This window comes from Carassius gibelio, chromosome B21 (assembly GCF_023724105.1).
Source record: "Carassius gibelio isolate Cgi1373 ecotype wild population from Czech Republic chromosome B21, carGib1.2-hapl.c, whole genome shotgun sequence".
In the NCBI taxonomy this organism is placed as follows: domain Eukaryota; kingdom Metazoa; phylum Chordata; class Actinopteri; order Cypriniformes; family Cyprinidae; genus Carassius; species Carassius gibelio.
The window spans coordinates 18,088,268-18,104,571 of NC_068416.1; the positions used below are offsets into that span (position 1 = coordinate 18,088,268).

Consider the following 16,304-nt stretch of genomic DNA (forward strand, 5'->3'; position numbering starts at 1 on the left):
TGAAAAAATAAATAAAATGCTACAATAAAAAAAAAGTTATGCTGCTTGGCTGGAAACCTTGGTTCTGCTCCTGAGCAACACATTATTTATCAAATGTTATATGTACATATAAAATAACAAAATAAAATGAAGTTACATAGCAAAACTAAACATTATTTATCAGTTGTGTTAATGATTAATCAGTCAGATTTCTGCATGAACTCAAGTTTTTATCTGAAAGAGACTCTGTTTGATGCTGGATTTCAGGTACATTTGGTGCATTCTAACTACTCCTAATAAAAATGACTGAGGAATATATGTGCCTACATGGAATAATGATAAAGAGTCTTATCATAAAATGCCTATAATCCTTTTGTTTAGGTAAAGTTTATTTCTATATAAAGGCCTCGTATCCATCTTAAGCAAAAGGTCATGAGGATAATCGGCATATTAATAGCTCCGTACGTGCACAAAACAATCAGAGCTTTTGCTGCTGAGGGAAAGTCCTGTGTGCATCTGTGAGTGTTGATCTATCTCGATTGTTTTGGTAAACGCTGCTGTTTAGAAGCTGTACATTATTAATTGTCAAATGTATGCAGTTATCAGTGAGTTGCCAATTGTGTCTCTGGAGTTGGGGTTCAGATGGAATGGGAATCAACTGGGAACCTCAGCCTCTATATTAGCACATCCTTAACCAAACAGGATATCACCAACCATTGTATTGATAAGAATAACTGATTCCTATGCACAAATTTCAATAATGAGTTTACGTTTGTTTAAAGATTTACATGATAATATGTAAGACATTTTTATTATTTTCTATTCGTGAAAAAAAAAAAAACATTTTGTGGGTGACTTCTTGATCCACGAAAAAGCAATAATCAGAATCAAAACCAGCCCTAGTGATTTTTTTGTTTTGTTGAATTTGTTTTGTTGCTACAGTTCTTTTGTTACTGTGCCACCTAGTGATAGGAATGAGTAATTGTTTAGATTAATCATGATTAACTGCATTCAAAACAAAAGTTTGTTTACATACTATATGTGTGCATGTGTACTTTATTAAGTAAATACACACAACTATTTTTTTAACTGTGTACATGTGTGTGTGTATTTTTATATATATATATATATATATATATATATATATATATATATATATATACACACACACATAGTATGTAAACATAAACTTTTATTTTGTATTAGTCACGATTCATAGCTAGGGGTAAAGGTTCCGCTGCAGTGACAACTTTTGTACCTTTTTACATAAGAGTGTGCTGATCAGTAAGATGCTACACATTAACCAAATGAAAATGAAAACAAATTAATTTTCAAACTGTAAAATAAAAGACCTCAAGGTTTTATATGATAATTCAAATGTTTTTTTGGAATAGTCTAAATGCTTTTGTCACTGCCTACAAAAACCACAAGGGTGCAGCAGACCACAGTTTCACTCATTTGTCTGAACTTGTGTGAACTTATTGATCTCACTTGCAAATAATCTTGCAATCTGCACAGTTTGACTGAACTCAATTGATCTTGACTATTTTATACTGCAGTCCTTGGACTGACTGATGGAAAGGGTTGCTGGGTCTCTAATAGTTGAAAACCATTGGGGTAGGGGGGTTAATTTGCAAAATTGACTGTGTTGGGGAGCTTTGTTCAAGAACACTATCCGGGCAGGCATTTAGAAATCTTACACATCTTACACACACACACACAAAAAAATTATAATAAATAAAAAAGAATAGAACATATATTTCAGCAAAGTTTTGGCCAAGCTGATCATTTAAAGGTCTTACAAATCCATGCATCAAAAACATATGTTTTATAGGGTTAAATACACATTCTTTGAACTGAGCATATAACAATTGATGTGATTCCAGAAAACAAGCTCAATCTACTGCATCAGTCAATGGGAACATGTGCATGGTCAGCACTGGTGTATGAACTCATACTAAGGAATGCCTTTGTTTGAATAGTTTCATAGGTTGGCCAAGAACAAACCTTGGGGCATGTGAGGGATTAGGATCAGGGTTTATGTGGTGAAGTCCACGTGAACGACAAACAAAACAAGAGCCCCATAGGTGCATTTCTGCTGGTGCTGAAGCTTAAGGAAACAGCAAGGTGTGAAAATATCCACCGAGAAATAAATGTATGTGAATAATTTTAATGAAAAGTGTGGTGTTTGCTATTAAATTAATATGACAATGTTTTTTGACAAAACGTTTAACGAAGTTATAGTTAGAAGCAACTGTTAAAGCTGAATAGTGCAAACACATTCTAATACATTATAGTACAAAGGATACACAACCTAACAAAATAAAATGTTTTCATTATTTACTTAGCCTCATCTTGATTCAAACCTGAATGATTTTATTTTTTCTGCAGGACACAAAACATGATATTTGGAAGAATAACTTTTTTTTTTTTTTTTATCCCAACAACATTTATTGGAGCCCAATTATCTCAACTGTATAGCCCAAAAAAGCCCAATGAGACATTTCTCAAAATATCTTCTTTTTTGTCCCACAGAATAAAGAAAATCATACAGTTTTGGGACAACATGAATGTGATTAAATTATCGCAGAATTGTCATTCATTCATTCAACTTTTTTGCAGTTCTTAAACCCATTTAAAAGTAAATGCACTCCACTGCATAAGAATAACAACCTGGGATAGACTATAAAAAATATTGGGTTTTCTTTGTCATCTGTTTACATGGTATATATAACTGAGAGCTTGAGAAGCTGTGGCTTAAAAAAAGAATCGAAGGTCTTAAAAAAGAAGTGTACTAATCTCTGTGGAGTACACCCACAAATATATACTACTAAACGCTGCCTGGAGTGCCAAGAGAGGCCAGCCAGGTTAGCCATATCTCATCTTCAGACACATCTTAAATAAATGGAATAGGACTGGAACTATGGCAACACTATTATTGTTACTCAAGACAGGAACTAATCATGCATTGTGTAATGGAACTTGGAACTGGCAACTGTATGGATACATATGTTGCTGAATCACCCCACCTGAGAGCAAAGTTCTTTGAGGTCGCAATAGCATTGAGCCAGGAGATCTCAGTACTGTAACGTGACATTACCCGTGGCCAACCAATCCTAATACTGCTAATTCAGCAAATGTTGGCCACTTATGTTACGGAAATATTCATGGAAACCACTCCCAAGAACAGCTCAGAAAAGTCTTATGGGGACAATCCAGAACAAGTCAGCTCAAAGTAGATACAATCGTGTCGGACAATAAATGTAATCTTTAAGATCATATGTCTGGCTGAGTATCTAAAAAACAGAACTAGACAGTTAACAGTGATTCCTGAATTAAATCTCCAAACAAAACTGCGATATAATGGTTATTCAACTCAGATTAATTACCTAAACCTAAAAGAGCTACTAAAAAACTGGCATATCTGATACTGACTGATTTGCATATATATATAACTTATTAAATGAATGCATAAATAAATGTTAAAAATCCTGATTAATATCATAGATAATTATTATTATTAATAATAAAATATTTATTTGAAATATGGAGTTGAATAATGAGGTAGACCAGGAGGCTGTACAACACCATAATTAATACATTTGAAATAGATCATGCAATTTTGTACATTGTTTTTATGCAATGATGTCACAGGGTAAAGAAATATTTTATTATCTAGATTTTCATTGCATAATTACTATTCCTGCTTTACATAGCGCACAAATACTGGTATTACAAACAAGGCTCCTCTTAAAACCTTATGAATGTGCAAATGATGTGATCACAACACAAAAAACTACTAGAAAGAGTCAGGTACATTATTTCATAATAGATACTCATAATGAATAAAGCTGCTTCCAAAATCATGTCCATCTCATCAAAACAACACAAAGCCTCTAAAAGCCTATTGTCATCAAAATAACACTGGAACATGCACCCTCCTCACTGAAATCAAAAATCACAATCATCCTAACACAACATCTTGTCTTGTTTTGTTGTTTTCAAATTTTCAAACAATTAGTACATCTTGCATTAGCTAAAGCTTGTTCAGCTTTGGAAAAACATCTGTAGAGTTTACTGGAGTGGTGTTACATTTAAATCACTAAATTATATCTAAATGAATCCTCTAGATCTGACATCTATAGGTATCTCTTATAGTAGTTAGTATTGTAACATAATAAGCATTAATTAACATAGAGGACATAAAAGATCTAGATTTTAACTCAGATATGCAAAAATAATTCAAATTAGTTTCCAAATTTCAATTTTGTTTTCCCAAAACAATTCCCAGATGCTTTTGATTCATGGTTAAAGTCTCACTACACTCATTATAGTTGCATAAAGCTTTAATTGTATTTTGGCGAGCATGGGAGGGTTCAACCGAGAAGCCAGATTACAGTGAGGATTTCTTCAACCGGATTAACCATAGATTTAAGAACCTTATTTAGTCACAAGAAGTGAAAATAATCAATAAGCCTGTCTGTAGAGTTGGTATAAAAGCGCCTTTGCTCAGTGTAGACAACAAAGCCTTGTGGAGAACCACAAAGAGAGATCCTACACCCCTGAAGCCTTCCTTTTGTTCACTCCAAACAAAAACAAAACAAACAGGTAAGATTTAGTGTTTTCTGTAGGCCCTTAGGGCTACGAAGTTAACTAAAATGCAGTTTATACTGCAATGAAAAAATGATCTGATTAGCACCTTTGGTTTCCTTCTCAGTTGCTCAGAATGGAATATTACAAGTTTGCCCTGCTTGTGGTTTTCCTGTCCTACATTGAGCGCTGCTGGTCTTCCTCCTGCGTTGTGGACAGCTTTACAGTCAAGGACGACTTTGACCCCAAGAGAGTATGTAGTGTGCAGATTAATGATTTGAGAGAGAATAAAAGTTAGCACATTTGCAATCTTAATATAAAACAGACAGGCTGACCTATCCTGGTGTGTTGTATCTTGTAGTATGCAGGCAAATGGTACGCTCAGCAGAAGAAAGATCCAGAGGGACTCTTCCTCCAGGACAACATCTCTGCCGAATACACCATTGATGATGACGGCACCATGACTGCCTCTTCCAAGGGCCGCGTTACTCTTTTCGGGTTAGTGATGAGTCTGAAAGAATGAGTGTAAAAATGAAGCATTCAATGACATTTGATTCAGGAACCTTAATAAACTTAAATAAGATCGAATAACATTAAATAAGATTGCGATAACATTACATGCTAATGCTATTTCTGCTAATTCAGAACATTTTTTCTGAATTTTTGAGATTTAGATTAATTTTAGTTCTCTCGAAATTATGAATAAATATTTTTTTCAGTAACATTAATGGAATGTTCCTTCAAAGTTATCTGGTCTTTAGTAATGTTCTCAAAAGGTTGGCACATAAACATTAGTTATACTTTGTGTTAGTGATATTCGGATAATGTCTTCAAAATAATAAAATGGAATTTAATGTTGTCTTTTACATACACATAACCAAGAAATATGTTCTTCAAACATTAAAAAAAGGACATTTTGATAGCTCTGAGAAGATAAAGCAAGTTTGAAAACAATGACATCACATGCTAATGCTAATCTTGGCCTACTGCTTAAGGAATCTGGGTTGATTCAGACGATATATACGAAAAATATACGATAGTGAGGACATTGTATGCTAATGCTAATCCTGCTCCTTATGAATTCTGTGCTTAGCGGGCAATAAATTTAAAATATATATTTCAGCAATGACGTCCTATGCTAATGCTAATCCTGCTTTATACAGGCTCTTGATTAATTGAGAAATAATCTAGTACTGATGTCACATGCTAATGCTAATCCTGCTAACTCTTTACAGATTCTGGGTTGTGTGTGCTGACATGGCTGCCCAGTACAGTGTTCCTGACCCAAGCACTCCTGGCAAGATGTTCATGAACTATCAGGGCTTGGCTAGCTATCTGTCCAGTGGAGGTCAGAAGACACTTATTTTCCCATTATCACATCTGTGCCCATTACTGTCACATGAATCATCTGATTTATGTTTATTCTTCATAAAGGTGACAACTACTGGGTCATTGACACAGACTACGACAACTATGCTATCACCTACGCTTGCCGCACTCTGAAGGATGATGGCACATGCGAGGATGGCTATGCCTTGGTCTTCTCACGTAACCCCCGTGGCCTGCCTCCTGCAATCCAGCGCCTCGTCCGCCAGAAACAAGATGAGATCTGCATGGCTGGCCAGTTCCAGCCAGTCCTGCAGTCTGGTAAGTCCACTGACAGAAGTCAGTCTTTCAATTTAGCTGCAATAAAACAAAAGTAGTCAATCGTGCACATAAAGCTGGAGTTTGAATTTGATTTGTCTGTCTAATCTGATTTTTCACATTTCACAGGGGCTTGTTAAACTGTTAGAGGAAACGAAGAGCATGCTGGCATAAGAAGTGGCATCCAGGGTCATTCCATTTCAGTGCTTTAGAGATGCATATGTGCAGATCATTGAACTTCTTATCTCAAGGGAACCTTGAACGGTGTCAAGTGTTGTGACAATAAATATTTTTAAACAAAATTTACTTTTGGACATTTTTATGGAATTTACAGGGGTGGGTGGTTGTGCATTGTTTTGCATATCATTGACATCATCATTATCACTGACCAGAAGTGTCATTAAGGATTTTTCTGAAGATTATTTGAAATTTTAAATACATTTGAATAGATACACAAATGAATGTCCCATTTGTGTACAAACTGAAAGGGAGATATTATACTCCGTACAAGGACGTTGCTCGTGGGGTGAAATGTGGTATGATTATAGAAGCCCACGGCTGAGATTATTCCACAGTCAAACCAAACATTATTCACACACCAGATATAATTTTTGATATTTTTTTTTACCAGTGGTGGAGGGCACTATACTTTATTTATGTATTTAGTATAGCAAAAAAAAAAAAGTAATTGTGACATATAATACCAAAAAGTTCTTCATGCAGTCTACCAGTAAAATTGATTTAAAAAAAAAATGGGACCAAAAAGTATTCAGACATTTTGACCTGATCAAGTGTTTTTTCTTTAATTCCTAATTCAACCTTTTTACACCACAGACTGAACAAAATTAAGCATTGCTTGTTAACTGGTCAACAAAGTGTTGATAGTTGTGTAATTATTTTCATACTAACAGTTGTCTGAGTGTTTGGTTGATTGTAATCCATTACACACCTATATATATATTATATTTTTAACAGAAAAAGATAATTTGTCTTAGCATCAATTACGAAAGGAAAATATATTTACCAATACATTTCTTAAAATATATTATGATATATTGTAATATATTATTTCCCCTTTTTATTTTCTAATATTTAATATTTTTGAATACATTTAATAATATATTGATGATACATATGTTATATAATATATTGCAAAATATACAAATGATTGCTGCTTTCAATATATTGCAATATATTGGAAAAAATAAACATATATAAGAATATATGCCTAATATATTACATGATATTTTCCAATATACTGCAATATATTTTTGTTTCATAAGGGATGCTTTCCAAAGCTATTATGTAGATGTTTTACATGTTTAAAACTAAAACGACATTGATTAATTACATTTATTAGAATTAAGTGTAAATAAAATCATACCAATCAAGAGTCAGATGTGTCTTCTTGAAGAACATTTCCATTTTCCTTTTCTAAAAGTGCCCAATTATAAAATAATCAAACTTGAAGATTTTCACAGCGATTTCATATAAATTAAACAACATGGTCTTTCAATAGATAAAAGGCATAATGTTTTCAATGTTAATCGAGCAGTAACGCACCGTTAATTCACATAAGCATCTTAACAACCTTAAAACATGCAAAGAAAAAAAGGTGGCCTTAGTAAGTAAAGTATGCACTTATCCAGTTCAATATTACGTTGGGTCATCTGAGGTCTTGCCAATTTAACAATAGGTTAATACTTTTTGAAAACTGTTCTTGTTGCGACTGCTGATAAGTATTCTCATGCCAGCTGGTGTCTTAGAGAAAGAACAGATTGTCTGTCCTGAGCCAAGTCTCTGCTGGAGAAAGTCAGGGTTAAATGACATAAGGGGCTTTTAAAGCCTGACAATGTAAGTAAACAAGATGTAGAAAATTCTAGACTCTAGACTGGAAGTCTGGCACAGTTTTCTGAACTTGTACTTCTAAATAATACTTACAATTAAAAAATAAGATTTAAATAAAATCAAAATGTTAACATTATTTATCCCCTGCATCATCATGAAGCAGCTTCATTGAAAGTTACTGTAAAATATATAAGAAATTAACAAACATTATTTAAATATGTTATTTAAAAACTGAATGCCTAATTTATGGTCTGTTTGTCACACAAAGCAGTCAAATGACATCAAGGACTTTATCCCATTGCTTAGCCTAATAATATACATTATTATATAATAAAGATAGTTATAAAGAATTTGATACTTTTTCAATGTATATTTAATTACATTTTGATTAACGAAAATAAAACAGCATTTTCTAAAAACTATCTTAGGAAAGCATAACTGAAGTCATGGAAGTTCACTTAAGTGGCGACACATACGTTTTTAGAAGATTGTGATAAAAGCAATGAGTAGCCGTGATACCGTAATACCCAACCACTCACGAACATTAACAAAGTGACAGAATGTCAGCAAATATATTAACATATTGACCTGAAAAGATTAACTTGGGCTCATGCTTAGTTTGCTGTGGAGAAACAATGTTGTGATGTGATGAGACTTATATCAATAAAAAAGAACAAAGCAGCTAATCAAACACTGAATATCCTTTGACGGAAACATGTATGAAATCTAGTACGCTGCCTCACGTAATCATGCAGTCGCATAAGATGTCCTAATCAGCCAGATGTTCCAATGAAGAATCTGAGCTTATTTAAAGGTTTCTGTAAACCTGTTAGTTTTCTGTTGGAGAACTGATGAGTAAATTATTTTCACACGCACACCTCATTGGAATAACAAATGTTGGGCTACACTGAAATAAAACTTCACAAATACATGTCATTTGCTGCATCATCATCACTGCTAAAAGTGACCATTTTCAAACAGGTTTCCTCAAGCACTCCACCCATCTTCCCTTGGTCAGACAAACAGGTAGCCACGCCCCAGTCTCACACCACTGGCTGAGCTGTTGCCAGGCAGATTGGATGCTCAAGAAAACAGACCAATGTTTTGACAGCAACACAAAGCCACAGGCACAAACAGTCTTACACCTTTATGGAGAAAAAAAATCATTTTTTTTATTTTATTTTTTGGGCTAATTAAAAGAAAGCATTTCAACAATACAAACAACAACACACTAAACATATATAATATATATATATATATATATATATATATATATATATATATATATATATATATATATGTGTGTGTGTGTTTGTGTGTGTGTGTGTGTGTGTGCTCTTGTTTTTGTGAGGTATCAGGACACAACTCTGTATAATGACATGGGTATGACACAGGTATTACAAGGAGAGGGTGACTTATGAGGACATAACCCATGTCCCCATTTTTCAAAACGCTTATAAATCATACAGAATTAGTTTTTTTTGGGGAAAGTAAAAATGCACAAAGTTTCCTGTGAGGGTTAGGGTTAGGGGTAGGGTTGGTGAAGGGCCATAGAATATACAGTTTCTACATTATAAAAACCATTACGCCTATGGGATGTCCCCACTTTTCACAAAAACAAACGTGTGTGTGTGTGTACTTTAGGGTATACACTAGATTCCTGAATAAACAGACATGTCTATATAGATAATCAGAAGATTTATGCTATCTAGGTTAAACATAAAATCAAATTCAAATGCAGTTATGTGTGTGTGTATATATATATATATATATATGTTTCCCCATGTGGCTCATAGTGATGGTTTCAGCCACATATAAATTCAGTAATACTAAGTAGAGACTGTGGGTGGCACTGTTTCTATGGTGATCAGCCCAGAGCCCTCCCTTCTTTCTCTTCCTCTATCTCCATCTGTCTATGATTGGTTGCTGAGGCTTAAGAAAGCGTACCAACATCTTTACCCACAATCCTTTGCTCTATTCAGACAGCCAAGCTAATGCACACCGGGAAATTCAGCCGTGAAGGCATGGCAAATTTATTCTCAATTCTGTTCATCCGCTCCCATGATAAGGGTGAGTCCTTGTTTCCCAAAATATTCTTCCTCAGTCTTTACATGGTGGTGGGCTTCCTCTTATACAAAGCTTTTATATATTAGTGATATCACAAGAATATTTAATATGAAATGAAGATAAACCAACATGCCTTTTGACACATTCATGTCATGTAATTTATCTCATGACATAATTTTAGGATTTTAGACAATTTAGAAATTATAACTGGTAAACAATTCATTTGTACATAAAGTATTATCTGAACTCATACTGCCCTACTACAATTAAGACATATTTTACATAAGACCTCAGTTTGCCAAGGACCACATATGAAGGTTTGCCTGTCATTCACTACTCATAAAGTATGACTCATAACTGAGTTCATATAAAGTGGACCGAGATCTCTATACAACCTGCCAGACTTGATAACAACAACTGTACTGTATGTCAACAATTAAGAAGAAAGGACAGAAAGGACATTATTCTTAACCACACAGTCATTATGACAGAGGCTCACAGTTCACAGAATAAACTGAGAGATAGCCTGAACTGGCCCTTTGTTTTTTTATTGACACAATAGTAATAATGCAAATGAAGAGAGAGAAACAACAGTAAGGGACAAAATATACTATATAATACCCAAAATAAATAAATACAAACCTGCATTGCTAAATATAACAAATATTAACTGTGAGTTAAACTATAAATAGTATAATACAAATTTATAATACCACCATTGTCTAGTTTCAATTATAAAAACCTATCATTTGATCTATGTGGGCACGTATCATGTAAGAGCTACTGTATAATTAAAAAATGTCTTTAAAGAAATGTGTGTAAATCATACTTCACACAATTCTTCTACAGTATAAATGGCATAAATCCTGTAAGTAGCATGAAAGTCAGTGTGAAATTTTACTATACATGCAATTGTACTATACATGCTATTGAACATCTCTCCATTGCAATCAACAAAAAAAGAGAGATGATTCTAAAAGTAGTTCACTATATAACTTATTTAACTAGTTCAGATGAAACTGATTCTACTGTTTTCTTTATTAATCATGGAACGATCTGATGTGTAAGATGTTTTCGCTCAGTTTGAGAAAAAAAAAACAGTAAAAGATTGACTAGTTATGCCTTTGCACTGCTATTGCTTTTTGGTGTAAATTTGAATGAAAATTAGCTAAGACAATTAATTAATAGAAAGCATTCAGACACTTTACAATTAAATTATGTATTTCAATGCATAAATCTTAAAACATGTCTTGCATTATGCTATCTACTGCAGTACTGATGCTATCAATTCCACTAAATTACAGCACAATTGCATGACAAAGCAAATGTCTTTTAATAGATTGACTCTTTACACCTTATTGTCATGATGCCCAGATATTGCTCAATGCAGAGCATTACAAACTAGCATATGTTTAACCCAGGAGGGACACAACGCTTCCGCCTTTTGTTCTTACAGCCTGAACAACACTGCTTTTCGTTTAGCCGGTAGGAGGCGGGGTATAGAGAGGTTAGTGAATAAAGTTTTGTTCATTTTAGCTTGTCCCTTTAAGAAGCCACTTATTCCGGTGAGTGTTGTACTTAGAAGTTGCTCATTTATATCGTTGCCTGTTATTTCTACTTTGGCAGAAGAACAACTATAGAGGAAAACCAAATAGTTTACTGATGTTTATGCCAGTTCAAATATACTTTATGGGGCGACATCATGGGAAAAAGATCTTATATCTGAGTGCTGATTTTATGACACTCCAATAAAAGGTAATTAGGAGATAAATAGTATGCATACTTGCTTTGATTAGAGACCAATGTCTGGAACATCCAAATCTACCACAGATGCATGACACAATGACATAAAAAGGATTTAATGGAACAAAAAGTCAAAAAGAAATGGTTGGTGAGATTTTTCTGTGAACTAATTAGTAACTGGACATTTTTACTCAGGAATTGCTTTGAACAGTGCACAGATTTGTATGCAGTTTGTGGAGTTTTATTAATGATTATAAAAGGTCAGTGACTTTAACATCACTGACATCATAAAATAGCTGTATTAGAATAATTCTTTGTGCATACAAAGTCCTAATAATAATGCATGAGATGTAGGTGAGATGTAAGAACAAGCTTTTGTTTCCTGGTTTCGCTCTAGCCTTTAGCTTTAGAGGCTTTGATAAGAGAAGTATGTGAGAATCGTTTCTAATGATTGGTAAATGCTGTCCCTAGCAGTAAATCCTCTCAAACACTGATTGGTGTATAACCTTAGATAATCGCGTTAACTTGCTTGTCTAATTATTGACTTTCCCACAGAAACAGCTAAAAACAGAAAACGCAGAAACCGTTTTCCATTCACACTTGCTCCAAGCACAACGATTAATCAGTTACCCCTATTTAACAGACATCCAGTTTGATTTTTAAAAGAGATCACGCACTGATCAAAGGTCTTTGTCCCTTTTTCAGGAGCTGTCTTAAAAGCCTCATCAGTGCATGGGTCCTTCATCACTGGAAGCCATGGAGGACCTAAACTCCATGACTGTGGCTCCACTGAAGCGTAGAGTACAAGAGAGGAAACGGATTCGTGAGATTATCAAGACTAAGTTGCAGCGAAACCTCTCCTGCTCAGGTTCGAAACTGAAGAGGACTCTAACAGGCTTCTTCCCAGTAGTGAAATGGCTTCCGAAGTACAAGGTGAAGGAATATATATGGGGAGATCTGATGTCTGGGATCATAATTGGCATCATATTGATCCCTCAAGCCATTGCGTACTGCCTGCTGGCTGGCTTGGATCCCATCTATGGCTTATACACATCATTTTTTTCAAACATCATTTACTTTTTCATGGGAACCTCAAGACATGTTTCTGTGGGCATTTTCAGCCTCATGAGTTTGATGGTTGGGCAGGTTGTGGACCGAGAGGTCTACCTTGCAGGCTTTGATTTGAATGAAGACAGTATGAAAAATGTATTAGGGTTAAATGACACTGTGAAAGCTAACACTACTCTGGTCAACTTCAAGATCACGGCACTGAATATGGAATGTGGAAAGGAATGCTACGCCATTAGCATTGCCGCAGCTTTAACATTTCTTGCTGGAGTCTACCAGGTACGTACATACATTTTCTTAAATCATATCTACAAATCACCATGCAAAGATGTAACTACTGTAACCATCAAACTATAGTAAAAAATGAAATTTTTTTTTAAATAAATGTGAGTGAGAAATTCAAAGGAATGAAGGGTGACCATCTTGAAATGCACTTGTACTTCACTCCTGCGCTGCTGTCACACAATTAAACTTGCGCAAAGAATCATGGGAACTCATTTCAAAGTGTCTTCTGAAGTGGCCCATTTTGACCACTTTGGTTAGGAACAACCCTTCAGTTTGGGGGTCATGATTGCACTTAAATCTAAGTGCCCTTTGCAGAAAGATTTATCCCATTTGAAACACAGTGAATGCCATTTTCCGATTCTATTTATATTTATAAATAAATAAATACATAGTATGAAAAGAAATGTCATGTCCTTTATTGAAAAGTGTATTGTATTTTCTCCTCAGGTGCTGATGGCCATTCTCAGGCTGGGGTTTGTCTCTGTCTATCTGTCTGCTCCTATGCTTGATGGCTTTGCCACTGGGGCATCTTGCACTATCCTCACTGTCCAAGCAAAGTACCTGCTTGGACTTAAGATCCCTCGACACCAAGGCTACGGCACAGTGGTGATCACTTGGATCAACATCTTCAAGAACATCCACAAAACCAACTTCTGTGACTTAATAACCAGCGCCATTTGCATCATAGTGCTGGTTGCAGGAAAAGAGATCCAGGATCGCTATAAGAACCGTTTGAAGATCCCACTGCCCACAGAACTGGTCGTAGTGGCAGCTGCCACAGTAGCTTCCCACTTCGCTGACCTAAACGGACAGTTTAGCTCCAGTATCTCAGGTGCCATTCCAACTGGTTTCATTCCCCCAAAGGTGCCCAGTGTTGAACTGATGCCCCGTGTAGCATATGACGCCATTCCTTTAGCTGTCATCAGTTTTGCTTTTACCGTTTCTCTGTCTGAGATGTTTGCTAAAAAGAATGGTTACACAGTTAGGCCCAACCAAGAAATGATAGCAATTGGTTTCTGCAATATAATTCCTTCATTTTTCCATTCTTTCACTACAAGTGCCGCCCTTGCAAAAACAATGGTGAAAGACTCAACAGGTTGTCAGACTCAGGTCTCCAGTGTTGTGAGTGCCTTAGTGGTTCTCCTGGTCCTTCTTTTCTTTGCACCATTTTTCTATGCCCTGCAGAAATGTGTCCTCGCCTGCATCATCATCGTCAGTCTGCGGGGCGCCCTGCGCAAATTTCTAGACGTCCCTAAGCAATGGCGTGAAAGCAAGATTGAGGCAATTGTCTGGTTGGTGAGCATGAGCTCAACTGCCTTAATTAGCGTAGAGATTGGACTGCTGATTGGTGTGGTCTTCTCTATGATCTGTGTGGTGGGCCAGACTCAGAATCCTAAGGTTTCGTTACTGGGACAAATTGAACAAACCAACGACTTTGAGGACATGGAAGAGTATGATAATCTTTCACCTGTTCCAAAGGTGAAGATCTTTCGTTTTCAAGCGCCTCTTTTCTACGCCAACAAAGACTTCTTTTTAAAATCTTTATATAAAGCAACTGATCTTGAGCCATTCCATGAAATAGCCCGCAGAAGAAAACTGGAGAAAAAAGCTAGAGAAAAGGCTGCAAAGAAGACAGATAGAGTAGACGAAACGAATGGCGATGTAAGTGTAAGCTTGATTTCACAAAACATTGATTTTCACACTATCATCTTAGATTGCTCCTGCATCTCCATAATAGACACAGCGGGAGTGAGCACCTTTAAAATGGTTTTAAAAGACTATCAAGAAGTTGGCGTGAATGTAATTCTAGCTTGCTGCAACACACCAGTAATAGATTCTTTAAGGAGGGGGTCTTTCTTTGGGGCTGGTGACAAAAACATGGAACAACTGTCATTTCATACCATCCACGGTGCTGTTTGTTTTGCTACTGATACGACACAACCGGTTAATGACTCATCTGTGTAATCTATCCACACATGGACCTCAAGAGCTGAAAAACATATTTTGTATTAAAACATATGAAACATGATATTCAGCTCTTAGAAATGATAAATGTTGAATATGTTCAACTAGAGAAGATAGACAGCACACAAATTCCACTCCTGTTTGAATCAGAACTGGATATCAACATTTTTAATAATCTGCTACTGTAGGCTAAAACTCAGGGGGTGTTATTATGCACACTGGAAGAGAAAATTGCATTTATGTCTCATATTAAGTATTTTACATTTATCAAACTACAAGAAAATCAATCAGATAACAACATAACTTCTTTGTTGCATATTTCTGAGCCCTCAGAAATTGATTGAATACCATTTTAAATGTAAACAAGACAGATAATTAATTTCCTGTGTGACTGGTGCAAAACTTGCTCTTTAATTGCAAGAAGAAGAAAAAAAGAAAGGAAGAAAAAAGAAACATCTTCACACATCAGCAAATAATACGGGACCACGAGAAGACAATACAGATATGTGATTTTAAGTTGTCTGTTATACTGCCTTTAAAATGTACAAATGTTTTATTGTGTTCTTGAGGAAATAAAAGTAAAGGGCAAATTGAACCTGGAGATGTGATTATATTTTAAACCAATGTCAATAACTACTATTTGGACTCAGCTTCATACAGCTTATGATATTGTATAGCCCACCATATTCATGTTACATAGTGACTACATTGCAAAAACATCTTCATATTTGTTCCTTTTAATATATTTTGCTTAATAAAGTATGTATTATGGTTTTAATTTAATTATTGTTTACACAATAGTTTGAGATAAAACAATAATAGGTGGACCCACTGCAGACCTCCGGTTGAACCCCCCCAACCCGTTTTGCACAATTGTCCAAGAAAATCCACATAGAGGCATAACAGCTACTGTATCTTACTGTACCTTGAAGATGCTCTCCACAGACATTAGATTGTTCGTAACGTTTCTCCATGGTTCGTTATTAGTGTCAGGTTTGCAACACAAGAGAGTCTTATCTGTTCAGTGGGGCAAAATTATTACAATCATTTATCGCACTAACATCCTAAAAGGATAACGGTCGATATCATAAATCACTATTGAATGTGTTTGACAA

General features: G+C 35.2%; 2 protein-coding genes across 2 annotated transcripts; both read left to right on the forward strand.

The window, feature by feature from the left end:
- Positions 1–4,419: 4,419 nt before the first annotated feature.
- On the forward strand, positions 4,420–6,515 carry rbp4l (retinol binding protein 4, like). The gene is made up of 6 exons (XM_052589020.1): positions 4,420–4,587; positions 4,697–4,822; positions 4,931–5,067; positions 5,805–5,917; positions 6,004–6,216; positions 6,343–6,515. Exons 2-6 carry the CDS (start codon positions 4,706–4,708, stop codon positions 6,351–6,353), a joined length of 591 nt encoding a protein of 196 aa, XP_052444980.1. The 5' UTR covers positions 4,420–4,587; positions 4,697–4,705; the 3' UTR covers positions 6,354–6,515.
- Positions 6,516–9,991: 3,476 nt separating this feature from the next.
- On the forward strand, positions 9,992–15,784 carry LOC127986656 (sulfate transporter). Its single transcript, XM_052588987.1, has 3 exons — positions 9,992–10,131; positions 12,577–13,218; positions 13,672–15,784. The coding sequence occupies exons 2-3, from the start codon at positions 12,604–12,606 to the stop codon at positions 15,187–15,189; spliced, it is 2,133 nt and encodes a 710-aa protein (XP_052444947.1). The 5' UTR covers positions 9,992–10,131; positions 12,577–12,603; the 3' UTR covers positions 15,190–15,784.
- Positions 15,785–16,304: the final 520 nt, after the last annotated feature.

Excerpts from the sequence above, each read along its gene's own strand:
- LOC127986656 (XM_052588987.1), top strand. The coding sequence starts at position 12,604 with ATGGGTCCTTCATCACTGGAAGCCATGGAGGACCTAAACTCCATGACT. Across the intron at positions 13,219-13,671 it reads TTCTTGCTGGAGTCTACCAG|GTGCTGATGGCCATTCTCAG; the intron begins GTACGTACATAC and ends TTTTCTCCTCAG.
- rbp4l (XM_052589020.1), top strand. The coding sequence starts at position 4,706 with ATGGAATATTACAAGTTTGCCCTGCTTGTGGTTTTCCTGTCCTACATT. Across the intron at positions 4,823-4,930 it reads ACGACTTTGACCCCAAGAGA|TATGCAGGCAAATGGTACGC; the intron begins GTATGTAGTGTG and ends TGTATCTTGTAG. Across the intron at positions 5,068-5,804 it reads GGCCGCGTTACTCTTTTCGG|ATTCTGGGTTGTGTGTGCTG; the intron begins GTTAGTGATGAG and ends AACTCTTTACAG.